The sequence below is a fragment of the Lygodium microphyllum genome, chromosome 9 (assembly GCF_053477565.2).
Source record: "Lygodium microphyllum isolate KBCC chromosome 9, Lygodium_microphyllum_v1.1.10, whole genome shotgun sequence".
NCBI classification, from domain to species: domain Eukaryota; kingdom Viridiplantae; phylum Streptophyta; class Polypodiopsida; order Schizaeales; family Lygodiaceae; genus Lygodium; species Lygodium microphyllum.
Genome location: NC_141143.1, coordinates 80,623,560 through 80,635,057, shown reverse-complemented (window position 1 = coordinate 80,635,057; position 11,498 = coordinate 80,623,560). Strand labels below are relative to the sequence as shown.

Below are 11,498 nucleotides of genomic sequence, written 5' to 3'. Positions count from 1 at the left end.
GCCTGTGTATTACTATACTGACAGTACCCACCATTGCACATTTCAGGGGTGGCGGGCGCCCGTCAGAGTCACTTATTCTTTATTCTTTTAGTGACAGTTTGAATAAAGGAAGGCTCGGCTACACATTGTGGTTGTTGGAGTTCCCATTTCTTGTCTCTCTCTTTCTTGCTCTTGCTCTCGCGCCATAGCTCTCGCGTGCAAGCTTCGATCCTTCTCACCTTTCATTGCTTGGGTCTAGTCGATATTATTTCCTTTATCTTGCTCGCTAGGGGTTGATCATTTATTAAGTGCTCCAGTTCTCTTAGCATTCCTAAATGTGTTGTTCTCTTGCTGCATAGCACTAGTGCTTCTCTCTCTGAGCAAGTCATCCACTCGTATAGCCTCCTCAAAAACTCTTGCTAGCACATCCCTTTGCATATTTGAGTTGCTCGCTAAGGTTGTATATAGAGTTCTCCGCTGGTGGCAGATCCCGTTGATGAGTATGGTGAAGATAGCTCTCTCATTGGGTTACTCAGTTGCAGGTATCCTCTTGTAGAGACTTCTCACATGAGTGACGTAGTCTCTTATGTCCTCTTTGTCTTTTTGGTTGACATTCATCAACTTAACAATAAGGTTGTCAGAGTATCCTGTCCCTAAGAATCTCTTGATATAAAAAGATTCTTTAGATCGTTTAAATTATTGCATTCAACATTATCTAGACTGTTAAACCAAGTCTATCCCTTGTCTCCTAAGCAAAGAATGAATGCTTGTGCCCGTTGAGCAGGGTCTGTGAGGTAGTTAGCCTCGCACACATGCTCAAATTGCTCAATGAAGCTATAGAGATCATTTCCTGCTTGATATTTGTCGAGTTGCTTGGAAACTATGGGTATCTTTGTTTAACTCCTAGTATTTGGGGTGACTCCCAGCTCAGCTGATAATGATGCCACCAAGGCTGCTCCACTTTGCTTGGTGCTAGTGTTATCCTCGCTCACTGTGAGATTTGCTTCTAATGATCTCTCCCTATCAGTATTTCCTCTCGTTCTATTTCTACTTGAAATAGCTAGGATCCTATGAATCTCGTTGAGCTCTCTCTCCTGGCATGACCTTTGAGCCCATTGCTCTTAGTTATAGTTCACTATGCGCTATAGTGCGATCCTTCCTAACCTGCTCTCCTCCTCAAGATTGGCTATGATATCGGCTATAGGTCTTCTCTGATGTGTTATCCTTGTCTATTGATCATACTGTGTGATAAGTCACCAGATGTCAGCTGGGTACCCTACTATGTTAAGGTCAAGGTCAAGGTCGAGATCCTTCTCGTTCAAACTTTCACCTACCATGGTGGTTGTCTCTTGACCCACTAATATTTCTATGAGGTTGACTAGGCTGGCTAAAGATGTGTCTCTAATCTTGGTTAGGCCTTCCTTCCCTCAATGGTCCGATGGTTCTATCTTCCCTAGATCTTTGTCTCTGGTGTCTTGGGTCACTCATTTGTTTTTCAAGATTGCACTCCTACTAGTGGGTTTATTTCTTAGCTTAATCCCCTTTAGTGTGTTCCTTGCCAATCCAATCAATCTGTAAGCATGCACACACTTACATGCTTGAATGTGTGATTCGATGTGAGCTGCACGAAATCAAGCTTTCCAGTTTTCAGATGCACTTAACTGAATATGATGCAAGGTGCAATCTTCAATGAAATCAATCACATCCACTTCAATGTCTATGATGCAAGGTGCAATCTTTGACGAAAGCAATCATATCTACACTTTTACCAATGAGTTTCATGCAGTTGTAGCTCTTTCGCATGAATTGTGATTGCTCTTAAAAATCGATTTTGGATCCTCATGGGTTTTGATAAGTGGTCTGATAGTGGGTGATCAGCCCAGGCAGTCAAACTGAGTCTCTACCAGGGGTAAGCGGTCGATAGTCGGTAATTTCAGTCACTCCTGGACTATTAGGATAAAGTTATGGTGACAATTAGCTCTATGATCTCATCTGTAGATCGAAGTTCCAACTTGGATTATTGGGCAGCTAGATGTTGGCCTTAGCAGGTCCTAGAGTGGTCAAAATGGTCCAAAACTGTGTTCTGGACAACCCGTCGGAGTCCCAGACTCGGCCTTCGAGTGGGCTCAATATGATTGTTTGAGTGGTCGACTCAAACTTGGACAAGAGATGCCTGTCTGAGTGTCCGAGTTTTGCCATCTTCTAAGGCCTATGAGTTGGCCGAGTCTGAGTGTTCGAGTGGACTTAGGTTGCTCAGACGTCCAAGTCCAAGTGGACTATTTGAGTGGACCTGACTTGGACGTCCAAGTAGCTCTAGTCCACTTGGATGATGCCATAGATTGATGCTGCTATCGTCATTTTGACCTATAGTTCTCTCTCTCTTGCTCTCAATCTTTCAATGTCCAAATGAGCTCTCTCTTCTCCCTTTCTCACCTTTTGTTTCTCTCTTTCTTCCCTTACTATATATTTTCCTTCCCAAGCATTAATTTTTTTTTCTCTCTTTCTCTATTCCCCTGCTTTCTGGTTATTATAGAGACTTATCTTTTCCTTCTTTTCTCCTTATTTCCCAACCTTAATGCATCCTACTAATGTAAAACCACATACTATTGATCTAACTAATACTCTTAAATCTTCCAACATCTAAACTATCAAACAAAGGAGATCCAACATCCTATGACTCCCTCGAATCCTACCTAAACCAAGCACCATTTCAGAGGCGAACTCCTACTCTGTTTCTTGATTTGGAGTGCCAAGCACTCAACTTGAATCTATATATCCCAACAATAGAACCAAAATGTCAGCGCTCTTGCGAGCACACTACTAAGATCCACGAACCGCTTATTGCTTCAAGTGTTTCAAGCCAAGAGCTATGGCTACCTCTCATATAGCCGTGCATACTCTCTCACACATGTGTAGTGAGCTTACCTTTGAATCCAATCGAGTTGCCTCCCACGAATTTGTTGGTAGCTCCACGATCCAAAATACGCTTTCAAGCAAGCTCCATCTCTAAGCTCCAAGCTTCAAGATCCATAGCCACATGCACAAGAAAAGAGAAGAGAAGAAGGAGAAGATGAAGAGAGGAGAAGAAGAACTTCTCCACAGTCCCTCACTCTCTCACACACATACTCTCCCTCTCACACCTCCTCTCTTCCTCTCTCATATATAAGAATGAAGAGAACAAGTTTGGCCACACAAAAAGAATGAGCTTTTTCATTCACTTTTTGACTTTTATACATGCCCTACCTCCTCCTTGGGCAGTCATCCCCTTTTTGATCCGGTCTTTTGTCCATTCCTCCAGTCCTTTTCCTCCTCCCTTCTTATTAGCATGGCCTTAACCCGTGCCCCTCATTCTTTACAACTTGCACAAGAGAGAGCCCGATGCTCTTTTACAAAATAAATTACAATGCACCTGGCGCTCTTTTTGCAAAAATATTAAGATGTGCTTATTCTTGTGCACCTCCCTCTTCCATTTAGAATTTTTCTTGCATTTTGTGTCTTCAAATTTTCCTTAGTGCACCTTTGTTCTCCATCTTCCTCTTACCTTGGGATTGTCTTCTGCTTCTGATTTTCTAGATTTTCCATCTTGGTCTTTAGAGGGCTAATAAATATATAGCTAATTGTAAGGTTATCGTGCTAAGGGCCATATTGAAAGTCACATGGAAGCCCCCTTGCAAGACACTGTCTCCCACAAAGCTACAATGGTGGAGGATGTGCTAGCCACACACACACGCAAACAAACGTGTATCAAGAATATTATCTATAGTAACATTCAGTAAGAAGAATATGTTGCCAATTGCGAGGTCCATATACTGAAAGCTGCATGGAAGACCCCTTGCAAGTTGTCATCTCCCATGTTGCTATGATAGTGAAGGTGGAGTAGCATACTATTCTCTGCAACCCATTCGAGACAGAAAATGCATTACAAAGAAATTGGCCAAGTGAGGCATTCTCCTGATTATGTGTCAAGCTGTGTCACTGAGATTTTATATCAATACTAGGAGCACCCAAGGAGCTTAGCTAATGCTAGTCAAAAGGATTCCAGCAAGCCTTTGCAAAGTTGACTTGAGAGGGTATGTCCAAATCTGAGTTAACAATAAGAAGTAGGAACATGCACACATTGAAGCAAGCTGTCATGAAGTATTTGAGAGGTTAATCAAACATGCTTTCATTAATCAAAGGTAAGAATAAGAAGTAAGAACATGTAGACATTGAAGTATGTTGTCGTGAGTATCTAAGAGGTCCATTGGGCGCAGTAGTGAGCAACAACCGCTGGATAAACTTAGTCATGGCTCCTAGTTCTAGCTTATTTTCTCATTCTTGGTATTCCAAAATGAATGCATTGAATGCTACTATATGATGACCTGAAGCTATCACAATTGAGAGACACAACTAACTAATTGAGCGACATAGTAAATTAATGTTTAAGATGGACCAAGTGATCTAAGCTATCTCAGGCATCTCATCCACCAATATTCAAGCCAAGGCAACCAATGACAAACTTGTAGCCCTCACAACTCAAGTTGCTCAAATGGTTGTGATAAAATGGATGGATAAGTATGATTATGAGCACTAGCATGGGCATTCTCATGGGAATTATGAGTACCATGACCATTAGCATAGGTCCAATAAGCAAAGGCAACAACATGTGTACACTTATGGTCAGCATAAATGTGATAATTGTGCATATTATGAGCAACTGCATGCATCTGATGACTATGCACATTCTTACGAGTCACATTCTAGTCATGGGCATGGATAGCCATCTAGTTAGCCTTATGTAGATGTAAAGCATCATGCAAATGTAAATAAGTATGTACATGGGGAGTAGCATCACTATCAACAATGGGGTGATCCATATGATCTACAATATTATAGCCATGAGCAATTGCAGCAATGGAGTGATCCATATCATTAGCCACTTGATCACTATTATAAGCAGCATGAGTATCCTTATGAGTAACATGATGCTTCTCACGAACGATGAGAGCATCTCACTATAGCTTCATGAGAAGGAGACCCTTTAGTCCAAGGCCCTTGACTTTGAATGTATGGTAGTAGCCAAGAATGTAGGGATCATGGACATTCAATGCCTAGGGGTTGATGTAGTAAATGCAATGGTGATTACAACCTCATCTACTCTAGCCCTACATAGCATGATGGTTCCTAATTATGAGTTTATGGAAGAGCCAGTGCATGCTACCCTACCAGTCATTGAGGATTTTGCACCACAATCAATGCTTGAGGATGACACCATGGATCACTTCTATGATATAATGGATGTATTGGATCACAATTATCCTTTTGACCCAGGTGGCAATGAGAAGACCCACACTTGTATGGATGACATGACCTTTATGCTCCTGATGTCTCCCATGCATGTATATAAGATGTACGGGGTTTTATTTTTGCATGACTAGTTAATACGAATATCCTTTCATCTTCATCTTCTTCTCCCTCAACTATTATGACTTCCTCTCATTTCTCTCTTCTCTTCTTGGCATTCTCTCTCTTCTCCTAGTATTTCTCTCTCCTCTCCTTCCTCTCTTTCTTTCTCTCCTGCTCATTCTCTCTCTCCTCTCAGCCTCCTTCATTATAGTGGATACCTTTAGCTTTGTTCCATCCAACTTAGAAAGAGAGTAAGTGGCATTATCATATCCAACTCAGAAAGAGACCAAACCATATCTTAGAGACTTTTTTGAAAGTATTGTATTGATTATTCAAGTTACTGTCACCACATAAGAACCCAATGTCCTTCTTCTCTAGCTCTCGGTCTAAGTCTGTGCCTTTCATAAAACCTATCCTTGTTTTCCAATTTGGCTTCTTTCATTCTTTTCACCACAACCTCTATGTCTTCTGGCCTTCTTTTCCAACTAACGACTCCTTGAAGCTAGCAACTCTTCTATGCTGGTCCCTTCTTCCCATGGCAAGACATTCCATGTAGTAGCCACATTTCCTATTGGCATGATTGCTCATACATAAACTCTATTGGCATATACCCTATTGTAGCACTATGAGTAGTGTGATTAGCCAATAATGCATATGGAAGCAATTGTGGTTGCTCTCAAATTTTTTTCCCTTCTTGCATGCCTTTGCTAAGGCCTTGACAATTGGAGAATGCTCTCTTTCACTCTTCTTGTTCCCACTCTAGATTACATGTTAAAGTAAGTGCAAGCTCATCTCCAATCTAGAGAAAACTTTCTAGCCTCATCAATGTCTAGCGCTCCTTTGTCAGTATAGTAACCTTGCCTACACATCCATACTAGGGCAGAACACATCTTCTAATAGAAACCTACATACAACACTTGTAGTTTTAGTCTCAAAAGCCCAATCTTCAACTTGATTTGTAAGGTCTTCATGTGCAAGCACAACATATCTTGTCTTGGAGAGTCCTATAGGCACGGTCACTCGATCTACAACCCAGGGTATAGGCTTCTCGATGGAAGGCTTGGAAGTTGGTACATTCAACAGCGACATCATCAACATCATCAACATAGCGACATCATCAACATAGTATTAGACAAAAGTGACACGTGCCGCCAGGCGACGTCAGAGGACGAGCTGTGGGTCTCCGTGGCATCCGCCTGTGACCTGTCATCTCTCTCTCTTTCGCTCCTCTGTCCGTCCCTCTCTCGGGCCCTACCGCCCGGTTCCTCCGAAGAGGAAAAAGAGGGCAGATCTGTGCTTACAATTGAACCAGGAGCAGGAACAGGAGCGGCCATGGCTCCCTTGCGCTCTGCATCGTCCCCTTGGGGCGTCCACCCTCGCCCCATCACCTACGTCGCGCACTTCCTCGGCGCCATCTCTGTCATCTTCGCCTTCATCTGGACCCTCGCCTTCCGTGGTGGCCTCAATTTCAATGGCTCCAACACCAATCACATCTTCAATGTGAGTACTATTATCACACACAAACTCGCCTCTTTTTGTTTTTCGAAATTCGCCTTCCCTGAGTTTACCGTTGCCTTTATGTTATCTTGTTTCAGGTCCACCCTGTCTTGATGATCCTGAGTTTCGTCTTTCTTTCCAGTGAAGGTACTGCATTTTGCCTTTTGTAAAGCTAGTATGGTGATGATCTTATACTGTTCTATTCAGAGGAGGTATGTCTATGATGAGGCATTTAGCCAATGTGTCTCTTATGATAAGGGATTGAGAAAATGCATGCTTATGATAATTGTGTTCAGAAAATGCATATCGATGAATACTCCATTCAGAAAATGTACGTCTGCATGCTGAAAATGTATGCCTGTATCCAGAAAGGGTTTCTGTACTGTATGCATTCTGCAAATGTATCTGTTTGTTAGTGCATTCAGAACATGTATGTCAATGATAGTGCATTCAGAAAATGTATGTCTATAGTAACGCACTCTGCAAACGTTCTTTAGTTTGCTGGTTCTCGTTTGGATGTCCTTGTATCCACTTCGTTTTTTGTTAATGATATGTATCGGCAAATGCTTGTCTTTTTGTTGGATGCAGCTATTCTAGCTTACAAGACTGTGCCTGGCTCAAAAACCTTTCGGAAACTTGTCCACCTTTCGCTGCACTTTGCTGCGCTGCTCCTGGCTGTTGTTGGCATATGTGCTGCTTTCAAGTACCACAACCTGAATAGCATTGATAACTTGTATAGTTTGCACTCGTGGTTGGGGCTGGTTACTATAGCCCTTTTTGCCTTACAGGTAAGCTCCTATTGTTTTTACCCATCACTCTAATTCTGTTGAAAGTGAATGATTGAGTGTGCATGCACTTTTGGAGTGTGTGCCTGTACACACGTGAGGGTACACATGTTTTGAATCATGAATGCCCACCAACGTTTTTGAGTTTTAGCTGTCTCACCTTAGGCATCTCTGTGATTGTTATAGCTAGTATTAAGTGGAACAGTGTTATCTTGAAATATTTGTGTGCACGAGTATGCAGATGTGTGTATAGATATGTTGTATGCTGTCAAGTGTACTCGATGTACCTGAATGATGCATGCTCATGTAGAGGATGCATTTTTATGTAGAGGGGAAGTTTTCGACCTGGCATGGTCTTAGGCTGGTAATGCCAGGAATTAGTGAAGTGTGATGGGGTTCTTTTAGGCTGGGTATGGTAATTTCAAAGGAAAAAAGTACATTTTTGTTTTGAGTCAGGACTAGACCTGCATTGAATTCAAATTGCTGAAGATTGTAATGCAGTGGAGCAGGTAATTATGCAGAGCACATCTGTTATAATTTTAGTGATTTGGGTTGTATCCTAATGGGTTTTGCAGTGGCTGGTTGGCTTCATCACCTTTTTCACCCCGGGCCTGGCACTCTCTGCAAGGGCATCAGTGCTGCCATGGCATGTGTTCTTTGGACTTCTCATCTACGGTTTGTCCATAGCAACCTCAGAGCTGGGGCTCCTTGAGAAGCTGACATTTCTCCAGCAAAGCAGTACTATTGGACATTTCAGTGCAGAGGCCATGCTTGTGAATGTGCTTGGTCTTATAGTTCTCCTTCTTGGTATCACTGTCTTCATGGCTGCTGTTGTTCCTGATAATGAGATTAGGGATGATGGGTACAGCCCGATCGAATGAGATTGACCAAAAAGGAAACTGAGTGCTTTAAGGTAATGGTTGTTGTTAGTCATCTATTCAAGGGTGATGGTAGCTGCAAGTTTCCTAGTGGGACTTACAGTTGTGCATTCGTTTAGTCCATGTTGAGAGTGTCCTTCCCTTGCAGTTTTCCTGGGCATCGTTTCAGGGCTGTGTGTATATTGTTATCATTCATGTCCAATCATTTGTACACTACTAAGAGTGGGCTCTTGGTTGATTTCACATTTCTTGAGATTGCAATGGCTTGTTTCGCTTTTCACATCCATTGAGATTTCAATAGCTTGTTCCACTTCTGGTTTCCTGCAACCCTGAAATGCTGTATATATTGTTATCATTCATGTCCAATCATTTGTACACAATTGAGAGAGGGCTCTTGGTTGATTTCACATCCCTTGAGACTGCAATGGGTTGTTCCACCTTTCACATCCATTGAGATTTCAATGGCTTGTTCTATTTCTGGTTTCCTGCAACTCAGTGTAAGATGAAGACTCAAGACATGCCTTGAGATTGCAATGGGCTGTTCCACCTTTCACATCCATTGAGATTTCACTGGCTTTCTCTCCTTCTGGTTTCCTGCAACTCAGTGTCAGATCAAGACAGGCATAGCTGTGGAAGGACTGTGCCATTCTTATGTTTGGTGTGCTATGTCTAATTCTAAGTTGTACATCATGTTTTCAGTTCATACAACGGATTCCTCCTATTGAGCTAATTGAGGGTTTCTTTTGTCCCATGAGCATCGTGGGCATAGCGTTTAGTTGGAGGGGTGAGTCCTTGTCATAATAATCTTGTGTATTTGATTCAAAGATTTGTAAGATGCTATGGTCTGGCAATAAATATTCCTGTTGTTTCTATCATACCTGTTGAAACTCGTAAAAATTTCAATGGGTATTTTAGTACTGGAGCAACAGTTTATAAACAAACATGTTATCAAATTTTGGCCCATTGTTTTCCTTTTTGAACACAAGTCTAGTACTTGTCACTGTTTATGGGAACCAATGCAAAAACCTTAATTAAAAAATTATACAGGTTTTTGGTAGATGTCTTTTTAGGGTTTTATCATTGTTGAAAAATCTTGAAATCCAAACGTTTAAAACCATCTTCCCCCAAAACTGAGTAAAAATTGCTATTCACTAAACAGTACACATCGATTTTCATGAACGTTTCTAGGCTTTTATCTGGTTTGATTAATCAAACTATGCTTGCATAGCTTGAGTTTTTCTGTCCACTATTCACCAACGTTGTTTAATATAATAACCTCCAACAGCTTTTCAGCTGTCTTTCTTCAATCAATTCAAAACTTTTCGGTCTGCCTTCAGCTTCCTTGAGCTTCTTTGAGAAAGAACCCAAAATTAGTGAACATGGTATATCATGAAAGGCAATCGTAGCAAACTGATCAGGCAGCACAACCTAATGTTTAACTCCTGTTTCTGAAGAGGAATGGGGAGTAATCTGCAGGTCTCAGCGAACACCAGCTGTGTATATCTCAATTCAGGGCTACTAGTTATTTGTATTTTTCTTGTTTTCCTGGGCTCCACTGTGGTGAGATCTCACTACTGCTGGTTGCAGTTTGCCTAGCAGAATGCTGCCCCCATTCACTTGGAAAGATGTTAAGAGTGTTAATCGTGGTTTACTCCTGTGAGTGTATCGCTCATTCACTTGGGCGAGACATCAGCAGCACTATTCATGGTTAATGCATGGATATGGAGCTGCCATTTCTTTTTTGGCACATAGGTAGGTACATGGTTTGTTGCAAGCTTAGGACCCCACTTAGACCTCATGTGTGTCTTGGTTTCTTATGTAATCCTTGGATTGTAAGCATCACATGCAATGCGTTGGAAGCGCTTTGAAAAACAGGAATTTATACTTCTCTCGTGTTTTTTCTTGTTATAAATTACAAACCAAGTGTTGATACGGATGCTCTAGTGTATCATTTCTCCTAGATACTTTGTTACAAGTGATTAGCTACTCTTTGAATAAATTCTGTACCATCCAAAGCAACCATTAAAAGAGAGCACAAAATCATTACTGTCTAATCCAATAGCATGGAGTATGGAAGCTCTTTGCTCATGAGTTGAATGATGATTGTACTACCTCTCTGCATATGAGTTTGATGATTTCACTTGTAATGTCTATTCGATTGACAATTGCGATCCCAAGTATTTCAATTGTTCCCATCTTGGCAAACAAAATGGCCAAGCTTTTCTGGTGATGTAAAATGAAATTTTAGATGCGAAAAGATAATATTTGAACTGATGAATAACAGATGATACAAAAAAGGTTATGGCTGATTGATAAAGAAGGTAATTTTAACCGGCTCTTTACAGTGGAGATAATAACCAAGCTTTACAACAAAGTTCCAAAACCAGAGATTCTTAAAGGCAATTTCACCCCAGGTTACTAAGTGATTCACTCTTAAAAAGACTACCATTTTTATGATTCCATGTGGCTTGTATAGCAAGTAGCTTGACAGATTGGAATGTCAGACATTTATACTTGTTGCTGGAATTAAGTTAAACAAAAATCCATGCAAACATACGTTGGGAATCATCTGCCCGGATATTGAAATGCTGTTGTACTTGGCTCCCCACACAATGAGCAGCACATTCATTCTGAAAGATGGGTTCGAGACATTCTTCCTGTCTGCAGCTGCAAAGTCCCATCTGTGATCCTTTGCTTCTTCAGTTTGACACCATAGAACAATGCTCCAGTCATTACTCTCCAGAGGAAAATTCTCTCTTTGAGCAGGAACTTTAGAGACCAATTTTTATCTGCCTCCCAGCTACAACAGATTATTGAAAAGTCAATTGGCTTGTTGAACAAGATCAGTTTGATGGCCCTAATGTTTAAGGCAGACATTAAAATTCAATATAAAGTAATGATCTCCACTTACTGTTATGATTTCTTTAATATATGATATGCTTGTATGAGCATATACACAACACACATGTACATA

At 41.2% G+C, this 11,498-nt stretch overlaps 1 protein-coding gene across 1 annotated transcript; it reads left to right on the top strand.

Moving 5' to 3' along the window:
• Nucleotides 1-6,523: 6,523 nt before the first annotated feature.
• LOC148031232 (putative ascorbate-specific transmembrane electron transporter 2) lies at nucleotides 6,524-8,769 on the top strand. The gene is made up of 4 exons (XM_087684758.1): nucleotides 6,524-6,864; nucleotides 6,960-7,008; nucleotides 7,450-7,649; nucleotides 8,222-8,769. The coding sequence occupies exons 1-4, from the start codon at nucleotides 6,697-6,699 to the stop codon at nucleotides 8,525-8,527; spliced, it is 723 nt and encodes a 240-aa protein (XP_087540884.1). The 5' UTR covers nucleotides 6,524-6,696; the 3' UTR covers nucleotides 8,528-8,769.
• Nucleotides 8,770-11,498: the final 2,729 nt, after the last annotated feature.